The sequence below is a fragment of the Acomys minous genome (genome assembly GCF_964271855.1).
Source record: "Acomys minous genome assembly, chromosome: 14".
NCBI classification, from domain to species: domain Eukaryota; kingdom Metazoa; phylum Chordata; class Mammalia; order Rodentia; family Muridae; genus Acomys; species Acomys minous.
The window spans coordinates 1,547,193-1,569,690 of record NC_140496.1 but is presented as its reverse complement, the minus strand read 5'-3'; the positions used below and the strand labels follow the sequence as shown (position 1 = coordinate 1,569,690).

Below are 22,498 nucleotides of genomic sequence, written 5' to 3'. Positions count from 1 at the left end.
GGTTGGGGCAATGATCACGTATGAGATCAAAAGGTTCGTCCTCAGGGGGTCTTCTCAGCCATCACTGTGGTCCCCGATTTTACCAGTTATGGGCGAAGCCCTGTAGGAGGAACCAATCCCAGGTCCTCAGGTCCTGGCCAGTGGTTCAGTGCTTCCTAGGCTCTGACATCACTTCAGGGAGGCCAGAGGGTAACACATGTTCATTACTATTAAGATATAACCCTGGGCTGGGTGGAGGTACTGGGGTAGACTCAGCTGCCATGTCTGAGGCCCTGGCCTCCGTCCCCAGCCCCAAGGGTACGAGGAACTCTCATTGTGTTGTTGACTTGCTTCGCACCAGTGTGAGCAGGAACAGGTCGCTAGGCGTGTGGCAGCATGCGCTTTGTGTGCTCCACACGCTCAGTTGAAAAAACGCCTTAGCCACTTGTCACTCACGCTGCTTGTCCCTTGATGAAGCAGGGCGAACAATTACTTCAACCTGACTTCAAGTGCACAGACTTTAAATGGCAGAATGGGAGGCAGGCGTAAAACATCTTGGCCATCTCGAAAAAGTGCTGTGCAACAGCTTGAATTTGGAACATTTTAGATTTGATTCACTGCGCACGCATGTGCGCGCAAGAGAGTTTATGTGTGTGTACATACAGATTATAGGTTGATGTTGGGTGCTAGCCACCTCATTTTTAGACAGATTCTCTTGCTGAACCTGGAGCCCGCCATTTCTGGCTAGGCTGGCTGGTCAGAGAGCTAACGGGATCCGTTTCTCTCCGCTTTCCGAGCATTGGGGAACTCATGCCTACACAGCAGACACTTTACTATTCATCTCACCAGTCTTTTTATTTTTATTTTCTAAAAAAAAGGGCAGAAGGATCTTAGGCATTCAGAATTTGATATCTGATGGTTTCTATCAGGTAGATGACAGAAGCCCTCCAAACAAGGGCGGCGAGTGACGGTATTTGTTGCCAAATATAAAATTCAGCCTCATAGTGAAATGCAGGTTTTGGAAACTTACACCCACTATGAGCATGACTGACATCCTTCCAACCCATAACTCGCTCCTGTTGACAGCTTCCCCGCCCTAACACATTCCCAGTGAGACCGGTCTTAGAGACGTTAACACATGTGATTTTTTTTTCTGATAGGAAAGAAAATGCATCAACATTGATAGGATTGGCATAGCTCAATAACTAATATTTTCCAGATGAGTAATGCTAGAGAATTTTCTCATAAGTAGATAGTCCATTAGAAGTGTGAGATAGACAAGCACATTCTAATGTAATGGAAGTGTTCGCACTCGTGTTGTCCCTGACCTTTGAGAACTGCTGTCCCTCAAGTGTGGAGAGGAGCCTCTGTAGTTATCTCAGAAGGTGATTAGAGTAAGGTCTTTGCCCGAGCTGCCCGTTTGCAGGGCTGCACTCCTTCATCTCACAGCAGCACGGAGCCTGCAGAAACAGATCTGAGGTCCAGGCGTCTTGTAGTGTATGCAGCACAAAGCAGTGGCTGTCTCCTGTTACATGAGCACTGCTTTTTTTTTTTTTTTCCATTTTCATTTATTAAATGGTAACCACCCTCAACCCTGAGTTGCAGGAGCCACAGCTGTTTGAGACACTCACTCACTTTTTTTTGTTGCTGTTGTTTTGTTGAACTGTGTAGCCCTGGCTGGGGCTTGGAACTCACTGTGTAGACCAGACGGGCCTCAAACTGAGAGATCAGCTGGCCTCTGACTCTGCATCATCACACCTGGCCCTCACTTTCTGGACGTGGGCAGGTCCTGAGGTGAATGTTTGAGAACCACATCGTCTCCGCCTGTTCACCCGGGCTGTTCTTTATCACCAGACTCCCCACCACAGCCTTCCTCCACTAACCAAATAAGGCTCTTCCTGTGTTGCCATGTTTTTCAATGCAGATGAGTGTCATTGCCATCTGCGTTTACAGTTGGGGTATTGTTCGTCTCCTGCCGGAAGTGACGAGGCCATCACTTGAGGGAGTAGTTTTCAGTGTGTATGGTTCTGCCATGAAGACAACAGCATTCTTCTCCTGAACAATTGATACCAGCTTTTGCAGTCACAGGTGCAAACAGAGTGGCTGTTGTGATGCCTTGCCGAACAGTAGCAGTGATTCCTGTGTTCACTGAGCCCTGCTCAGAAGCCTGAGTTCTTGCCTGTGTCATTGATCTGTGGCCGCAGTTGGCTGTTCCCACCCCCTCCTCCCCTTGTCTTTTTGAGTCCAGCTTATGTGTGAAGTCATGTGCTTCTCCACTGTGACTACACAGGACTCAACATTAAAAAATAAAGTCATTCAGACCCTCAAGGGAAGCCATTGGTTCCAATATGCTGTTTGTTCCTGAGTCTGTGTTTGTGTAAGCTGTATAAGAGTGCCTTATAGTTTGCATACAGTTACAGAACTAAGGGGCAGGGGAACCAGTACATCTCCAAGTGGTCACCATTATAGTGAGAGGTACTCGGTCTCTGCTGGACCTGAATTTCTGTGAGCACGAGTGCAGAGCCATGCTGGGTCTTTCTTTCATAGTTCTATTGTATATTACATATAGTATATAGTGTATATTGTGTATAGTGTGCGTATTTGTGGCATACAGTGTGGTGCTGCCGTGCATACATGGCGTGCAGTGATGTGTGTGTGCACATGCAGTGTAATTCCCGACTTCATCTTCTCGGACCTTCCTCACTTACGTGCCGGGAACCCTTGGGGTCCTTTACTTTGGCTCTTTTGAATGCAAAATAAATAAGTGATTCTTGGCTGTAGCTGCCACACTGTCAGTCAGCCTCCAGAGCATGTTCCATTATCTGCCTGTCTTTGTACGCGTTTCCTCCTCCCCCTCCCCCTCCTCCCCCTCCCCCTCCTCCCTCTCCCCCTCCCCCTCCTCCTCCTCCCTCTCCCTCCCCTCCTCCTCCTCCTCCTTCTCCCCCTCCTCCCTCTCCCCTCCTCCCCCTCCCCCTCCTCCTCCTCCCCCTCCTCCTCCCCCTCTTCCTCCTCCCTCTCCCCCTCCTCCCTCTCCTCCTCCTCCTCCTCCCCCTCCTTCTCCTCCCCCCTCTCCCTCCCCCTCCTCCCTCTCCCCCTCCTCCCTCTCCCCCTCCTCCCTCTCCTCCTCCTCCTCCTCCTCCTTCTCCTCCTCCTCCTCGCTCTTCTCGCCCACAGTGCACGTTCTACAGCAGCAGCTCCTCGGCTTCTGCCTGCGACTGAGACTGTGAGCCCTCCTCTGTGTCTGGCTCACTTCAGCCACCTTGACCCTGGCATCTTCTCATCTTAGGACGGCAGATGCTGCTTCTGTGTTGTGGCCACCCAGCTCCCATGGCCCCCTCAAGCCTTTGAAACCCAGCGTTTTCATCTTGTACGGTTACCTGAGATTCTTCTAGTGAGAACCCATTGCCGACTTCTTCATTGAGTTCTGTAATTTCCCGAGCAGCCTGGTTATTGATGCTACCCAGATTCACCTTGTTGACTTTGACAAGCGGATGTGGGCATCACAGAGGGTACTCATTAGAGGGTAGCACAAAGATGATGCCCAGAGTGGACGCGTGGTCACTGGAATCAGTTTCTCTGGAACGCAGACATGGCTTACTAGCCTCACGGGGAGGGGCCGCATACTCTGCCTCCCACGAGTGTCCCTCAGAAGGCTGTTTCTGTAGCCCTTGGCCCTATGCTGCTTCATGCAGTTGGCAGACGTCCTCTGCCTCCATAGTCAACTTTTATTTACAGATGCAGTTATGTAGACCGAACAGATGTGCATGGCGTTGAGCACATCAAGAGTAGCCTCAGAGTACCCAAATGTGTCAGTGTTGTTTAACGGGAGAGAAATTAAAAAGCTCTTCCCCTTGGGAACGTGAATTCTCTACTCCCCCCCCCCCCCAGCCCCGCTGCCTTCCCTGCCTGTCTTGTGTGAGTCTGAATCCGTGCCTGCCTGAGTGCTCTCCTGCCTTGTCTGTCCCCAGCAAGGGACTTTGTTCTCTTTTATTGAACAGCATAGAAAGTGGTCACACGAGGCAAAGAATGAAGGGTATTTAACAGAAATTTTTTAGTAGGATTTACAAGGGATTAAGCCACTGGCTTCCAGCTCACTGAAAATGAACCAATGCTGTCGAGAAATGTCTGTGCGTTGTCGTCAACGTTTATGGGGGAGATTCATTTTATAAAGTTGCTTTCAGCGTACTTGCTGCTTCCGGGATCTGTTAGCATAGCATATGTACACACATGCATTTCTCGTGGGTCAGGAACAGTTACAACTGTGCGTTATCTTAGGGTGTAGAAGTTGAGAACACAGGAAAGCCGAAGCCTATAAAGTTAGTTGTTCTTTTAAAGTCAGGTGAGACAAACAAGCTGAGTACACAGGCTCAAGTCTTAAGTGACCTCACCGTGTATTACTAACTTTGGCTGTGAGGTCTAATCCCTTAGGGTCTTGGGGATACTTTCATCATAGTGCATTGCCACAAAGATGTGAATTTCCTTTGTTTCAGGTTAACAGAGCCACACAGTACTCGCGTCTAGGCAACAGTGATGGTTCCAGGTAATGGTGTAGCGGAGGCATGTGTGTGTGCAGTGTTTTCTCCCCACTGTGTTGATGTCAGTAAGAAATTCGGTGAAATTATAAAGTCTGAGTTTGCTGCGGGATGGGATATAGTTCTCTGTGGTGGTTCTGTGTCAGATAGCGGGGGCTGGTTTTAGCCCTGTGGCTGTGCCCCTGCTAAAGACCTTCTCTTGTGAGCAACGTAGGATTCATCCTTACACACTGGAAGCTGGGGAGGAGGTTGGTGCTGAGAGCTGGTTAAGTGATGGAAAACAACAACCCTGGCACGGATGCTGCCCAAAGTGACACCATGGTAACCGTCGGGGCTACTCTGTTCTCCTGCCTCCGCTCCACAGTGCTTCGGTTATGGGTGTGTGTCAGCACTCCCAGTTCGTGGAGTACCAAGGGTGAGTCTAAGGCTCCTCTGTGCTAGGCAGCTGCACCTCACCAACGGAGCTACCTCCTTAGCCTCTGTTTAATTTTAAGTAACAGCAGCTGCCACAGGTAACTTACACACACTTAAAAATCAGAAATTACCTCCCGTAATTTTCATGTGTGCATTCCTTCTATTAAGATAGCCATAGCCAATGTTAAACTCATGAGGTTTTGTTGTTGTTGTATTGTTTTTTGTTTGGTTGGTTTTTTGCTTGGGTGGTGTTGTCCAGCTGGTGGTACTGTTATCAAATTCTCAGGGTGCAGCTGTAAATACCAAGTGAGATATTTCTGGGCTTGACTGGCGGGTGAGTTTTGATCCTTCCTGGTTTGTAGGTGGGCTTCCTGCTTCCTGAGAAGAACTGTTTTGTTTGACTTTTTTTTTTTTTAATTGCTGCTGCTGTTGGTTGCTCTTTTGAGACAAGGTCTCGCTGTGTAGCCCTGGCTATTCTGGAACTCAGTATGTAGACCATGCTGACCTCTGACTCATGGAAATCCACCTGCCTCTGTCTCCTGAGTGCTGGGATTAAAGGCGTGCACTACCACTCCTGGCATTTGTTAGACTTTTTTTTTTTAAAGGTGTCTATTAAAACAAGTATCCTAGGTTTCTCCTCTGCCGTGGTACAACATGCTTCTGTGATACCGCAACAGATATTGACCTGAGTTTGTTGCAGGTTGTATTAGCACAGTTAACTATAGGTAAATTCTCATTCTGCATGGCCAGGCTATTAAAGTCGTCTTTCACGGAGAGGTTAATGTGGGTTATGGAGGAGGCTCCTACCTGTTCATTAGCACTCTCGAGATGCCGTACTCACTACATTTCTCCTAGCTGCCACAAAATACCGAACAAGCGACCTAAGGAAGGGTTTATTCTGGCTCAGACTGTGAGGGCACAGTCAGTCCACCATGGCGGGGGAGACACTGCAGCAGCAGACAGAGGTGGCTCCTCCCATGGCCTCCACAGTCAGGAAGTGGGGAAGGGGGGGGCAGAGAGGGGGGGGGACACAGAGAGACAGACAGAGACAGAGACAGAGACAGAGACATATGCACAGACAGAGAGAAAGGCACTGGTCTGGTGCACATTTTTTCCTTTTTATTCAGTCGAAGACTCCCGCCATGGCGCTGTGCACTCTCAGGGTGGATCTTCTATTCTCATTTAAACCCATCTGGACGCATGCCTGAGGTGGCACCTAGAAGAGGCCGCATCTGTTCAGGTGACAGTTCAGCCGTCCAGCACAGTCATGTGAAGGAGAAGCCGAGGCTGTGTGCCTTGCAGTTTATTTTATTTTATTAAAGAAACGCAAGGTTGTATTCAGCACGACTCTTCAGCAGACTATCCAAGTGTTTTCCAGTTCTGTGGATACAACTAAAAGTTGGATGAAATAATGTTTGTGTTCTTGCTTTGTTAATTGTCTTACATGGTATTTAGGATAATTTATCTAGGCACAACTGGTGAACAGTGTGGGTAGTTACTCTCACTTAGTATTTATCACGTGCCAGGCACTCACTGCCTCTAGTTCTGACCCCACAATCGCCTTATCAAGCAGGATATTGTTTCCTCATTATTCCTGTAGCAGGTGACTGTGGGACAGCGGGGCTTCTTGCCTGAGTAACGAAGAGTGGTGAAGCCAAATTACCAGCCCAGGCAGCTCTGTCCAGCACTAAGCTCCCTCCTCCCCGGCCCCCACCACCAGGGCTTTTGAAGGCCTGGCAGGATTTGTGTTAGAGCGCTGGCCCCGTCTCTTTTTGAAAGCATTTCTTGGGCTGCCAAGATGCCTCAGCAAATAAAGGTGCTGCAAGTTGTTTTCCAGCATCCACACATGTACCCTGGCACACACACACGCACACCACATACACACCACATACACATGCAGACACACAATGAACAACACATGTGATTAAACTTAGCTACACAATTACTATTACTCTCTGGATGGCGTGCATCTTCTCTAGTGCGGTGCTGATCTCTAAGCCCAGTCCTCTCTTTGTGTAGATACGCCTCTGCACGTCCGCCGGAGCAGCGACCCAGCGTTAACCGGCCTCTCCACCTCCGTCAGTGATAATAATTTTTCCTCCGAGGAGCCCTCCAGGAAAAACCCCACCCGCTGGTCCACGACAGCTGGCTTCCTCAAGCAGAACACCACTGGAAGTCCCAAAACCTGTGACAGGAAGGTAACCACCCCCACTTGTTTCTGCAACCGTTGTTATCTTGTGTCCACTGGTGCCATTTGTGTGTGGCCATGTGTTTCCTGGGCACATGCTATGGCCCTGTGTGAGCACTAGTGCGTTTCGCATCACTGTGTGGAGACAGTCAATAACGTACAGTTTGTTTGAATCTTGTGATGAAATTTAATTTTGTGTATTGAGTATGGTCATCTGTGGATCCATGTTTTGAAATAATAATTTATCCATATGATTAAAAATGTAGCCCCCTCTTTCTCATGCCTGTGTCCCCCTTCCTTTGTCTTCCTCAGCCCCAGGGCCAGGGACCTCCAGCCCTAATGTGTCAGAGAAGTTCTTGAACACTGAGCTATAAAAACAGCCTCTGAAGGAAAACTTGAACATGAAACATTGCCCTATAAAATCTTTTTTTTTTTTTTAGTTTGTTTCTGGTTTTTCTCTTCTCTCTTCACAGGAAATTTCTTCTTTCTGCCTTAGGCATGACCTTCTAGAGGTATTTTCCACATGAATGAGCAAATGGCTGCATGGGCTTAGAAAGTATATCAAAGAACTTCCAGCATTATAGAGTTAGGAGTATAAAAGCACACTTCGTGGTGTTTTATTCTGTTTCTTTGATCATTTCATCCCAAGTTTCCCTTCAGAGTAGAAGTATGCTGTGTGGTCACAGTGCAGCTCGCTTCTTTTGACCTCTGTTACTCAGCCCAATAGACACACTTTAGTATATTAACACTATGTGAGGGGCCTTCGTCACCTCTTCCTGTAGAACCCAGATGTCCCGTCCCACTCTGCCACGCTCTAGTCTCTCACTGAGCTTTAAGCTGTGTCTTCATGTTTTATGGCTGTGTCTGCACAGTCAGAGTTTGTAATTTGCAGAGCGTGGAATGAGACACGTGGGCATGTTGCTGCACCGTGGCAGGGCGTGGAATGAGACACGTGGGCATGTTGCTGCACCGTGGCAGGGCGTGGAATGAGACACGTGGGCATGTTGCTGCACCGTGGCAGGGCGTGGAATGAGACACGTGGGCATGTTGCTGCACCGTGGCAGGGCGTGGAATGAGACACGTGAGCATGTTGCTGCACCGTGGCAGGGCGTGGAATGAGACACGTGGGCATGTTGCTGCACCGTGGCAGGGCGTGGAATGAGACACGTGGGCATGTTGCTGCACCGTGGCAGGGCGTGGAATGAGACACGTGGGCATGTTGCTGCACCATGGCAGAGCGTGGAATGAGACACGTGGCATGTTGCTACACTGTGCCAGTCACAGTGATATCAGAGTGGACAGAGCTTGAGGGTTTTGTTGTTTTTGTTTTTTGTTTTGTTTTGTTTTGGCTTATCCCATGCATCTGTGTGAAAGTTCCTAGGGAAGTGGGTTTGTTTGTTTGTTTGTTTGTTTGTTTGTTTGTTTTTTATTTTGATTTTGTTTTACATTCCAACAAACTTTTGTCTTTATTAGTATTAGTTTAAGCGAAAGTAAAACCCATGGGGTATACACCTGTGAAATAAGAATCAGGCCAGGGGCTGGAGAGATGGCTCAGAGGTTAAGAGAACGCCTGTTCTTCTATAGGACCTGAGTTCAATTCCTAGCAACCACACAATGGCTCACAACCATCTATAATGAGGTCTGGTGCCCTCTTCTGGCCTGCAGGTAGAAAGCACTCATACATTAAATAAGTAAATGAATATATCTTAAAACAAAGGACTCGGGCCAGTAGTTTAGCTCCAAGGCAGACACTTGCATGGTACACACGATCTGGCTTCAGTCCTCACCTGACAAGAGTCCTGAAAGGCAGGGGTAGAAGGCAGTGATGCACTTTAGGGCTGTTGGTGCCTATGGATTTAGCTGTCAACCTAGCTCTCAAAGATTCTGTGAGGAACCATGTTAGATTGCTTTCTCACTGAAGCCAGCTTGCGCCCTGAGGGGATGTGAAGTGAACTGCCTGAAGGAAGCAAAATCTACTTCCTGAATAGACCTCGTGGCTTTTAATTTTTGTCAGAAATTTGTAAATATATAAATATAAATAGTTACAGATTTATAAACAAGTAAAGTTTATAGTTTTTAAAAAATCTTCTTTTTTTTCAAAAGGGTTTTCATCTCATCAGGTCTGACAGGCCAGTGGTCTGAGCATAGCCAGGTTTCGCTGATGACTCATTTAGTGTCTCGAGTACGTGACTTAGGTGAAGTAGCAGCAAGCAGATCTGCTTTTGTCACATTTGAAACTGAAAAGGTTTAATCCTTAGAATTCATTTCTCGAATTATTGGAAAAGCCCACAGAACACGCCTTGCCTGGTGCATATCTGGTCTGCCTGTAAGCAGGCGCATCCCAGCGGTCTGTCCTCATGGGCATTCTGTCCTCACAGGTGCTTGCCTCACCTGCAAAACAGAGGCTGAACCTCCGAGTTCTGTGAGCGGCAATGGGCTGGGGAGATTCCCTTTAATTACTGCCGCTGAAATCTGAGGCCCCCCACCACTAGGTTCAGACAGGCGGAGTCATCTGCATGCAGACTCCTGCTTGCCAGGGCTCCAGGGAGCGATCCTCAGCCTTCCCGCCTCTGGAGCCGAGCACGGCATGCGAGGGCCATATTGAGACGCTTAGAATAATTAGCCAAATGCACTTCTGCCTTTGTAGCAAATAACATGTATCTGTCATCGTGAAACACCTGGGGAAGCAGGAGAATAAGCCAAGCACCACAACTCCAACACAGAGATGTCAGCCGTGGACAGCCACCCCACGCCACACGGGCTCTCATCAGATCACAGGCCTAAGTGGGGGGCGGGGCTGGATTTAGTTTTTCCATGGGGTACCAGTGAAAATACACACACGCATGCACACATACACACACACACACACACACACACACACACACACTCCCATGTTGGCTCTGCATTCTCAGTATTCCTATATTTTTCTTCCACCACAAAGGGTTTTATATTTGAATTTTATTAGAGAATATTTTTAGACAATGTGAAGTATTCTACCGTACAGTCTGCTCTGATTTACGACCCCCTCCCTGTTGGACTCTTTTATTTATCCATCTCTTCTCACATTGCAAGCACCCATATTGGTACACAACCTTGAATATATTGTTTTCCTTCTTAGAAGTGGTCACATACTGTACGAGCTTTTCCTCAACTACACAGACTAGTGTTCTATTTGCACATGGCCGTACCTTTCCCAAAGGAGAGGCCTAGGTTGATGCCCCTGGCTGGGTGACATTACATCCTCACAGCGGGTACAGATAGTGGGTAGCATTGTGTGCTCTTGTGTTATTAATTTCTCAGTTATTAATTTACTAATCTTGTCTAAATTATATGCTGAGGTCTGGAAATAGGACTTAGTGGTTCTCAACCCGAGTCTGTTAACTATAATAGTTCTAGTGGATTCAGTGCCCTTTTCTGGCCTCCATGGTCACCAGATATGATGGGTGGTGCCCAGATTTGCTTGCAGGCAGAACGTCAATGTACATAAAATAAAAATAAAGAAATGTTAAATTATATGCTGTTAGTACTGTAAAACTGCTACCCACGTGGATGCTGGAAATCAAACTGGTGTCCTCTGCAAGAGCAGCTGGTGCTTTTAACCACTGAGTCATCTGAACAGTCTCCAGCATATAATTTAGACAAGATTAGTAAAGATTTTCATATCGTCTGTCTGTCTATCTATCTATCTATCTATCTATCTATCTCTGTCATCCATCTATCCACTGTCTATCATCTGTCATCACCTAACAATCATTTATGTATCTGTTTATCTCACTACATGTTTCTGTGTTTTCAGCTATGAGAAGACCTCCCCCCACCCCTTTTTTTCATATTGGGAAAGAGAATGAGGAAAAAGATTGCTTGCTGGTCGCCATAGAGCACTAAGTATATTTTTTTCTGAGTTCACGAGAGCCGATCTGCAATGCATGACTTTAAGATGTTAGTCCGTCACTTTGCAGTGGGCACCCGGGCTATGGAGGTAAAGGCGGGCGGATCACCGGGTGGAATGGCAGTGTAGGCTTCCGCCACGGCGTGTAGGCCAAGCACGCACAGGCGTTCATGATCCTGAGCCTGCTAGACCTCGAGAGTGGGTGGCTGTGGGCTTCTGGAATTCATTGTGGTTTTTATGTTTTATCTGTGTGTGGGAGGTGGAGGAGGAGAAGGGAACCTTGCCCCCTTTTTTGGAGTTCTCTTGGAAATCCCTCAGTCCTGTTTGCAGTATTTCATGGCTGGCCACCTCTGCACTGTCTCAGAGACACTGAGGAAAGTGGCTCCTTAGGCGCTGCCTTCCCGTTTGTCAGAGACTTCACAGGCAGGAGATCTTCACCTTGCGTGGGGTGGTTTTAGCCTGCGTGAGTACTTGAATCATTTCCCGGCCTCCTTGGTCCATATTCCATCAGGACAGCCGTGACTGAGGTCAGCTAGTGTGTCCGAGCCTGTGACCTGGCCACGTGAGTACGGCATGAGGCACTTAGCAGAACGGTCTCTCGGGCGGGTCAGTGGGTAAGACTGCACTGCAACAGTGTGGTGTCACAAGCAGCACTGCCCCCTAGATACTGACAAGCGACACTTTGAATCCGATACCTTCTCCCTTAGACACTCAACAGTGGTAGATTTAGCATGAAACTGCACGGTTGGCAAATTTCCAAGAAGAATCCTTACCTAGTTAGTGGAGGGGAAGAGCTGTAATTAAAACACCTCACGTTGCCTTCGGCAGCCTTTTAGGTTAGTTATTGTCGCCCCCCCCCAACACACACACCCTCAAGAGACCCCCTCACACCCCCAGAGACCCCCCACCCCACCCCCACCCCTCCAAGAGAGAGGCTTTGCAATGTTTCTTACCCCTTACTTGTCTTATTTCTGTTTGCTGGCCGTGCTTAGTGTGTTCCTGAGACTATCTGCCATATGCAGCCACTTAGAAAAGGAGCTTTCTGAACTAGACCTCTGCCACCTCTTTCCCTTCTTTGAGAAATGGGAGCTCTTTTTTTTTTTTTTTTTCCTGAGAGAAAGAGAGGGAGAGGGAGGAGAGACTGGATGAGTATGGAGGCAGGAAGTTGGGAGTAGATGTGTCACTTAATCGCTCTCCACTGTTCATTCTATTTTTTGAGTCAGGCTCTCACAGAACCTGCAGTCTCACCACTTTGGGTTAGGTTGGCTGGCGAGTGAACTGAAGGGACCCACCAGCTTGTGCCTCCTCAGCACTGAGACCCACCAGCCTGTGCCTCCCCGGCACTGAGACCCACCAGCCTGTGCCTCCCCGGCACTGAGACCCACCAGCCTGTGCCTCCTCAGCACTGAGACCCACCAGCCTCTGCCTCCCCGGCACTGAGACCCACCAGCCTGTGCCTCCCCGGCACTGAGACCCACCAGCCTGTGCCTCCTCGGCACTGAGACCCACCAGCCTGTGCCTCCCCGGCACTGAGACCCACCAGCCTCTGCCTCCCCGGCACTGAGACCCAGCAGCCTCTGCCTCCCCGGCACTGAGACCCACCAGCCTGTGCCTCCCCGGCACTGAGACCCACCAGCCTGTGCCTCCCCCGCACTGAGACCCCAGCCTCTGCCTCCCCCGCACTGAGACCCACCAGCCTCTGCCTCCCCCGCACTGAGACCCCAGCCTCTGCCTCCCCAGCACTGGGTTTCTGAGGGGCCAGCACACCAGGGTGAAGATTCAGGTTCAGGTTCTTGCTTTGCTGACTGAGCCATTTCTCCATCTTCTAAATAGTTTTCCACGGTGCTCAAGATGAAACCTAGGGCCTCATACCTGGTAGTTCCCTGCTCCACCCCTCAGCTGTACTCTAGGTCTAGAAATTAGTTTAATAAACATTTCCTATATATATTTTAGGGGACCACAGTTTTTACCTTTTATGATACTACTATGCTTTTTATTTACCAAGTAATGAAGAGTATAAAGAGGCAGGTGAGTCCTTTGAAATCATGAAGAAACTGGAGCAAAGGCTGTGTGATATCTATGTGGGCAGTGACTGTCCTTATCACAGTGGGGTGTCAGCCAGCAGGATGGTTTAATTTCCAGCAAACTTTCCTAAATTTGTGTTATTGAGAGATTTTGCTGTATCTCATAAATATCAGTATTTGCAGATTATTCTATCCTGTATTGGGCTTTTTAAAAAGAAAGTTCGTGCTAATTAATGTTACTTGGTGAACTTTCTGTGGTTGACATTTATATTTTCATCTATATTGTTTCTTAAAAATATAGATTTTAAAACTGTATTTCAGATGATATCCCTAAATGTTAATTTATGTTGACACCTCTTTTTTTTTTTTTAAATAGATTTCTGAGCTAAATTTACTTTATAAGGAGATGAACAGTTTTAAAGTCATTATTAACTGCTTCACCTAAGGTCATGTCAGGAAGCCTGAGGTACTTTCATATTTAGCACTGTGAGAGGCACCAGCTTGATGGATGTACGTGTGCATGAAGCAAACATAAATGGAAGAGGGCCGTAGAAAAAGGGAGGGGGGAAGAGGGAGGACAAATAGGAAGAGAGGATTTAAACTCAGGTCCGTGCTTCACTGAATGTTCCATCGTCCCTCCTTCTAATTATTTTCCCATGATGTTTTGAGTGAGCCCGGGGAGCCGTGGTGGTAGTGTGGTGCTTTATCCCTCAGCTGTACTCTCAGGCTAGAGATGGGGAGGGAGGGGGGTAAGGGGGAGGGAGAGAAAGGGATTGGGGGGGGGGGCCTTCAGAGCTGCTCTGTCCACTCTGGAACTCCACTCTTTCTGGGAGCTTCTCAGTATATAGAAAAATGGACGATGTCTGCTGGGGAGGTGCTGGGAGCCACCTGCAAGCCCAGCACTGGGGAAAGGTTGGGGCAGCAGACTGACAGCTTTCAGTTCAGCCTCTGTTTCCTAGTGTGGCCCTGTCCGAAAAAAGAGGTAGCGAGGAAGAGAGGGGAGTGGGCACGTCAGGTGGGTGCCGTGGTTACCCCGAGACACCACAGAACTGGAGCATAGATTTGCTTTTGTGACATTTAGCTTGTTTACATACTTGGGTAACACACTTGTCACTTTCAAATTCAAATCAATTAAAATTAACTTATTTTAGTTGTTTTGAACTCCCTTATAGCCAACCGTGGCCTGAAACCCTGGCTGCTTTTGGCCAAACAGAACCAGAACAGGAAATAGTGATCCTGTGTGTGGGCTGTGCTGAGGGCGCTGCCTGGTTCGGGGCTTTGCTGCTCTCCTCATGCTTTTGGGCTGCAGAGCAGTACAGGCAGTTCAGACTCCCAGCTCCAAAGATGAGAGCCCCATAGCTCGTTCGGACTTGACACCTCCGGAATATGCCTGCTCTGGGTTTTCAAGCACGAGAAACACTTCCATTTGGCATACAGATTAATAATTAGTACCAACACCTCCTGTACGCTGTTCTAGAAGGTTCTCTCTGTGCATTCTATGGGTCTTCAGGGCTCTATGGAAGTCAGGGAGGGCACTGAGGAGCTGTGCTGGCTTGTAAGCTCCTGGACGTGGGTGCTGGGAAACCAACTCCGTTCTCTGAAAGAGCAGCAAGTGTTGGTAATGGCCGAGCCATTCGGCTCTCTGGTTTCTATTCTTCATCATTTATTCCTTCAAACTATCGGTCAAGTTGTAAATGCAATTTGACGTGTTTCATATTTTTGCTTGTGAGCCCAGCCTTTGGCAGGTGAGTGTCTCCTCATCCCACGGTTTGATGTTTTAAGAGTCGAGGCTGAGGAGATAGCTCAGTCAGCAGAGCGTCTGCTGTGGGAGCACAATGACCTGACATCCGGTCCCCAGAATGTTCATGTTAAAAACCAGATGCAGCCGTGGCATGGTTCCGTTGCTGGCTGTGGAGGCAAGTGGGTCCTGGGCTTTCTGGCCCAGCCGGTACACCTGAGAGTGCTGAGCCTCAGGCCAGTGAGAGATCCTTGGACACTGCCTGAGTATGACAGGCAAGGTTGTCCTCTGGCCTCCACACACGTGTGAGCCTGCATAGATTCAAGTCCGTTTGTTTACACAGTCATCAGTACACATGCACTTGTACACACTTGTACACACATATGAAATATAACACATTAGTACCCTTGAGTTTCTGGCTGTGAAGGAGAAACTGCTCTTTAGTTATTCGTGAGCTAAGTTTAGGGGCAGATGCAACAGTAACCCCCAAATTGCCCTGCCCCCATGACAGCTTAAAAGGAGGTCTTGTGAGCCCTGCAGCTTAGCTGCTGTTGCAGCATGTTTTCCCCATTCTATACCCACGAGTTCCCTCTGGTGTGTGTATTAAAAGACTCTGAATTGAACTCAGTGCCTCTGCTGGAGCTTTTAGTTAGTGATGGTGGTAATCACAGGACAGTAGCCTGACTGCAAGTGCTGAGCTCACCTGGCCGAGCTGTTAACAACCCCGTGTCACCTGTGTCTGTGCTACATCTAGCGTATAATCAGCTCCCAAATTATGAAGTCCAAAGGTGCTCTTGGGCTTGGCTGTGATATTTCACCATATATAAATAAAAATCCAAACTGAAGATGGGACCTTTCGTGAACGTCCTCACAGCCACGTGCAGCACAGCACAGAGGCCAGTGAGCCAGGCACACCCCTGAGGGCACAGCACCCACATTCAAATGCCCCATCCCCAAGTACATATAATTAAACATAAAATAACTTAAAAGACGTGCTAGCTTCATTAGTATCTTTTCTAATTACCCATTATGCCTACGGATCCCCATTCCTTTCCTTTATGCTACTTTTGTTGTTCTCTCTTTTCTCCGTTTATTCTCACTAGTTTTGTTATTTTTGGAAGTGTGATATACTTAACTTTTTAAAAATTTATGTAAATTACTCAAAACAGCTTAGCAGTCACAAAGTGATTATGTCATTGCACTAAAGCGGTGGTTCTCAACATTTCTAATACTGCGGCCCTTTCATATAGCTCCTCATGTGTGGTGACCCCCACCTCCACCCCCACCCCCAAACCATAGCATTTAAGTTGCCACTTCATAACTGTAATTTTGCTAATGGCATGAGTCACAGTGTAAATATCTGTGCTTTCCGATGGTCTTAGGGTGACCCCTGTGAGAAAGTTGTGCAACCTTCAAAGGGGTCGTGACCCACAGATTGACTCCATAACTGAATTTAAAAAACAAATGGGAGCTGGGCGTGGTAGCGCACGCCTTTAATCCCAGCACTCGGGAGGCAGAGGCAGAGGCAGGTGCATCTTTGTGAGTTCAAGGCCAGCCTAGTCTACAAGTAAGTCCAGGACAGCCAAGGTGACACAGAGAAATTCTGTTTTGAAAAACCAAAACAAACAAACAAACAAACAAACAACAGATGGAACTAAAGAGGCACGTTTCCTTATAGCACCCTCCCTCCCCCTGACACAACGCTATGCATGGTTTTTCTTGCCTGAACTTAGCAAGCGCTTGCTACCTTCTGCTAGAAGATGGTTGCTCTTGATAGTTCATTCCCAAAAAACAGAGGTGGAGAGAGACAGTTAGTGACTAACTAACTACTGAAACAAAAAACGTCGGGTGTGCATCAGCAGTGACCCCCACCTGTCTGACGACCCTGCGATGTGAGGAGGCCAGGGCACCCGACTAGCCTGGGGACCTGGTAACGGACTGTGACTTGGGTTCTGAGTTAGATCTTGGCATAAACGAGAGCACGATGGGAGATAAGAGAGCGATGACTGTACATCACTAGGACTTTGGCAGCGCTGCCGCCTCGTTTTGGAAATACGGTAGTATCAAAGAAAGATGACGTCAGAGGAAGTCAGACAGAGAGCATGAAGGGTTCTTTGTCCCGTCTGTGCAACTTTTGTCTGATATATAAACCTTTTTAAAAAAATTGTACTACAACTTAGTAATATACGTACCACCCACAGGTGACTCCAGGTTGTGAGGTAGCAACCAGGAGCACAAAGTGTGTACGACCAGAGTGCACCTGGCGTCTTTTGAGCCTGCTGACACCTAGGCCATACCCCAATGTCTAGCTTTCTAGAAGCGGCTTACTTTTGGCATCTGATTTTATTGGCAACTGATAGAGCCATTTTGTTGTGATCGTGCATTTGAGAAATGCTCGTTGGCTTCAGGTGAGCTCACTTAATTGTACGGCTGCAGATCCCCACTTTCCTCTTTTAAGTTTTCTGAGAGATCCAGATGCCAACCTCGGTGCGTTCCAAATTTACTCAAAGTAAAAGTTTTGGTAGTGGCAAGATTTCAACAGAGGGGCTGAAGATTTTCTGCAGCCCTTGCTTTAGAGCTTTACTTTTTAATTGTAACTGGGAGAGTGATTTCCTTGCGTATCAGTGCCCTGCACAGAGAACCTGCCTTGTCTGTCAGAGTGGTGGATAGAGGGGTGTTTGTCCCTCGGCGGTGGAGGTCCGTTTCTTCACGCTTTCTGCTTCCCACAGAGAGCTGTAATTCTCAAACGTACCTCCAGAAGAAGCCCTTTTGTTTTATGATCAGTATGCCGGCCAGGATTGTGACACGGATAAGCATTTTTAGATACGAGCCATGGACATGGCTTACCCGGGGAAGCATTTGGACAGTTAAGGCTGAGGGGATGATCGCCAAGGAAGGAGCTGGCGCTGAAAATTCCCCACCGGTTCTGTTAGTCCATCCAGACCTTTTCAGCTTAAAAGTTTTTCAGAAAGGAGCGTTAATTGTTTGCTTTGGCAGATTGATGTCATACGACACGGGTATCTTGATTTTTGAGTGATTTCTTTAAATGCAGGTCAGATGGAAAGTGTGCGGGTAAATTCATCTGAAGACCTACCTGTGTGTGTTTGGACAATGGTGGGAATGAGGCACGGTGCGCTGCGCCTACTGTTCACGCCTTCTGTGTGCTTCCTAGCACGGCGCGGCCTTCCCCTGGCACTCTGTGTTGAAAGATTTCAAGGCAATATGCAATTTTATTTCCACTATTAGATTCAAGACCAAAACATTTAGAGTTGATTGTTTACGAAAGAAGCTGAAATGTGGAGAGATATTTCCCACCTTCAAATTCAGGAGTACACAGCACTGCAGAGCGTTTGGAAGTTGCTTTGGACTTTCGTTGTTTTTCAGAGTTGACCGGCAGTCATCAAACAGTGCTCTTTGTTTTACTGTAGCTCAAGAAGATGAACCGGGTGGGGCGTGGCTCCATGAAAGAACATTTGCCTAGCATATGCCAAGGCCTAGGTTCTGTCTCCAGCAAGACACCCCTCTCTCCTGACACGTGCACAGGCTCTCCTCAGAGTGTTCCACATTCAGTCTGATGCGAAGTACTTCCGTTTTGACTTCTTCTTTTACACTGAATTGACAGAGCTGACCTGTGTAGTTTGTCAGCTTAATGCAAGTGAGAGTTACCTGAGCAAGGGGATCTTCGCTGAGGAACTGTCTCCAGTAAGATTAGCTGGTGGGGAAGTTTGTAGGGCTTCTTGTCATCGATGCGGCTATGCTACTGAGGGCAGTGCCAGCCCTAGCGGGGGGATGGGCGTGGGCATCCTGGGTGGGTCAAGAAGACAGGCTGAGAAGGCCATGGGGAACAGACTGGAAAGCAACACTCGTGAGGAGTGTCTGCTTCCGTCCTTCCTGCACACAGGCCCCTGGCCTGACTTCCATCAGTGACGGAAGTGTAAGCTGAGACCGGCCCTTTCCTCCCCAGGTTGCTCCTGGCTACGGTGTTTTATCACAGCAGTAGGAAGCTAAGACAAGCGTGTGCTTAGAGTGGAAGGTAGTTCAACTCTCTCTGCTGTCATGCTGGCTGACTGTCAATGCTGTCAATCCAGGAACGTCAAGTGGCCATGTTGCTTTCTTTGAAAGACCTTGCAAATGAGACAATAAAAGCCTTTGTTATTTCTGGCTGTTCTCCTAGCTCTGTTCTGCCGCATATCAGGAGTCAGGAGAATGTACTTCTGTAACTCAGAGAAAAAAAAAAAAAGTCAATTTTCCTTTCAGGTTCTCCTCACTCCCACTGGCTTGTTTTCCAAGAGGAAGAAGAGACTCTTACTTGCACATGGAAAGAGGTTCTTCAATGTGGCAGTTTTAAAGTAGACACTTTACTGTGGCAATTCTGAAGACGAGGTAGTTTGTGCTGGTCGCCAGCCATCACTACCATGAATATAATTCACCAGTGGCAGCTGTGTAATTGCTTCACTGCACCTGCTGTATAAAAGCTTAGGAGGTCGGGGTGTAGCAATCGCTGGATATCAGAAACTCTTATATTTCCTATGTGAGCTACGTATAGGTGGACGGAGAGGGAGCTGTGGCTTCTTACTGATACTGTAGAGGAGTGGATGCAGTGGTGATCGCCCAGGACCCGCCTCGTAGGCCGCATCTTCTAAGCTTGTCTGGTCCGTTTCTTCCTTCAGAAGAAGGTGCTAACTTGGACGCTCTCTGGAGTTCCTCTAGCTTCAAATCATACTGAGGGCTTTGAGGGGTGGAGCTGAGAATTGAGACACAGCATGTGCAAACCCTGGCCCTGAAAAAGAAAAGTGCATAAGAGAATTTGCTGACATTCCAGGCTACTGAAGAGAACAAGGAACAGTGGGGAAGGCGCTCCACAGATAAGAGCCCACGTGAGTCTGGGTATTTGGTGTCCTGGTCTGCTCTCTGTGTTGGTCTGCTAAGATCTTGCCTTTTTAGTTCCCTCACACCTGAGTCTCTAGGAGTTTGTCTGGCCCTCTTTATACAGGGTCCAACCATATTTCTATCTCTGGCCCATGCTGGTCTGTGTTCCTAGGCATGGTTTTCTTGCCTGAGAGGAACATTGCTACCAACTACTGACCATACTTTAGAAAACTAAGTCAGAGCTGCACCTCAGCATCACCATGCAAACACAGAGAACACCTCATCTTGCCCTGCTGGAGTCACCCATGATCAAGCCGTTTATCACTGATGTGGTAGATCTATATGAATGTAACAGAAATGACCGAATGGATCTGTCTGTCTGTCTGTCTGTCTGTCTGTCTGTCTGTCTATCTATCTATCTATCTATCTACCTACCTACCTACCTACCTATCGCAAGGGGCCTCTCTGAGACTGGCTTGCATGAGTCAGGCAGGGTGTACAACAGTGGCCACCTGAGACCCCGGTACCTGTTCAGCCCACGCGGCTGGATACCTCAGCAGTCGTGATCTAACCGGGAGGCCTGGAGGGCTCTCGGGGAGATGCTGGTGTTCAGTGCACACTGGGAGGCTGGGGAGGCTGCTCTTGACGCCGGTGAACAAAGGCAACAGCGGCCACGGAACTGATGCAAGGATTGAAGGCGGGGGGGGGGGGGGGGGGCAGGCCCCCTGACTCTCCCTCAGATCTCCTTATCTCTTGGCCTCGGCTGCCAGGTGATTCAACTCTCAGGGCATGTGTGAAAACAAAGTGAAATTGTGTTTAGTTCTCATGCCGAAGAAGCCTCAAGTGTATCTCAGATCCGGGTGGAGGCGGTGATGTCTAAAACACCAGCCCCACACATTTTGCAAAAGGAGTGTCCAGCCTGGACTATGTTCGGCATGGGATCCATTGCTTTCCTTATTTCTAAATGTTTTAGTGAGAGTGTGATTGGTCCCACAGTGGTGATAACTGCTAGACTCCAAGCCCTTATTTACAAGGTAGCTGTTGAAGCTTCTCACGATGGGTAGCCCAGGCTGGTAGGTTCTGGTTAAGTATCCTGGAAATAGTTTGTGTTGCTTTCTGGGTGTCATTTCTCGATGATATTATTAACACAATAAAGGAGATATTTCATGGGGATCAAAAGACGTTTTCAGCTTCTCTACTCAATCAGTAATTAAAAGTGCTGTAATTTGCAAGTCTCAATACATGCCTTAACGCACGGATTCACTGCTGACTTCACCATGAAGTAGGAATACTCTTTTATTGTGGGAAGATAATGTCTGTTTTACTTATCTATTAACTTTCCAGAATTCTCTGTACACATGCAGGATCAGATACAATAAAAGAGGACAGGTCTTTTGATCTTTAGCCATAACCTCCCTTAATGTGGTTATCTGTCAGGACCCTGTTGCATGAGTTATGTCACCATTGAGTTTAGTGGAGAAATAGCCCACCATTGCTCGATGTAATTAGAAGTAATCACAGTTGGCATAGGCATTGTAAGCTGTAGGTGTGACACTGAACTGAAACAGACAAATATATTGTTTAGTAAAATCTGGAAACACAGCCACTGCATTTGTGCTGAGGTTTGTCCTAAAACCCCTTACACCATCCTCTTAGCAACTGTAAAAGAAACTTACAGGAGTATTTTCACCATGTTCCAGGATTCCAAAATCATGTGGAATAGGGAATAACACAACATATTCAAGGAGGGTGTCTACACCTGTGCAGGCCACTGTGCTGCACGCTCAGGGTCACAAAGGTGAATGGTGACTTTGCCCAGGCTTTAATGAAATGGTAGAAATAGCAGCTTTGAAAATTAAACTTTGATTTAAAATTAGAATACCACAGTGACAGAAATCGTAGCATACTAGGACCCAGGGGCTTTCTCAGAGAAGTAGGGAGGGAGAAAAAAGGGGAGTTACAGGCAATTACTGGCTTTGAAGAATGGCAAGTTTCTCCCCAGTAGACGTGTCTCAGAAATTGGACGTAAGAAAAGCCAGAGTAAGCTGGGCGTGGTGGCACACACCTTTAATCCCAGCACTTGGGAGACAGAGGCAGGCAGATCACTGGGAGTTTGAAGCCAGCCTGGTCTACAAATCGAGTCCAAGACAGCCAAGGCTAACGCAGACCCTGCCTCGGAAAACCAGAAGGGGGAAAAAAAAAGAAAAGAAAGAAAGAAAGCCAAGCCAAGCCAGAGTGGAGGTAAAGAGGTGTGAGATGCAGCCAGCGTGGCTGCTGAAAGGCTCTTCTGGTTACCACAGGCATGATGCACCCAACAAATACTGTGGAAAGTTCTGCCCCAGGATGGCGTAGAACACTTTAGAGAGGACGAGGCTGGAACAGGTGTCTCTGGGTGGCAACCAGTGCAGCACATCACACGAGGTGTGAGGTACGGGTCGGCGGAATCTCCACAGAGAACGCTGGGTAGACAGCAGTTGGCAACTGAGGGGGTTGTAGAGGAAGTTGGAGAGAAAAGTCAGATCCAGACCTTTCAGGAAGGCACGAGTCTGCTCAGGGGCTGTTTAGCTTTAGCCATTTCTTCATGCCGCCTTCTTACTGGTCCAGGCCCCGTCTTCACGTCACTGTCTCGCCATCCGTCGCACATGCTTTGTTTTGCCCTGTGCTGAGTAAGCTGCCAAGCCTCAGCAGTTTTCTGAAGTGTCAAACACGCTGTCATTGGCTGCCTCTGTTGGTTTCTCTGAAGTAGGTTTCCGCTGAAGACACAGGGCAGGCCTCTCTAGTCCCCGTTCGTTGGTTTGCCTTCTGCTAAGGAAGCTGTTAATGATGACCTCAGTGATCAGGTGGCAGCTGAGAATGGAGCCGGCT

At 48.0% G+C, this 22,498-nt stretch overlaps 1 protein-coding gene across 24 annotated transcripts in view; it reads left to right on the top strand.

The window, feature by feature from the left end:
• PARD3 (par-3 family cell polarity regulator) overlaps positions 1-22,498 on the top strand; it is a 527,701-nt gene that overhangs the window by 213,491 nt on the left and 291,712 nt on the right. For all 24 annotated transcript variants that reach the window (XM_084756613.1, XM_084756601.1, XM_084756603.1 and 21 more), the window contains one exon: positions 6,945-7,123. In XM_084756613.1, the coding sequence (XP_084612739.1) occupies positions 6,945-7,123 (179 nt within the window). The remainder of the gene's footprint in view (positions 1-6,944; positions 7,124-22,498) is intronic.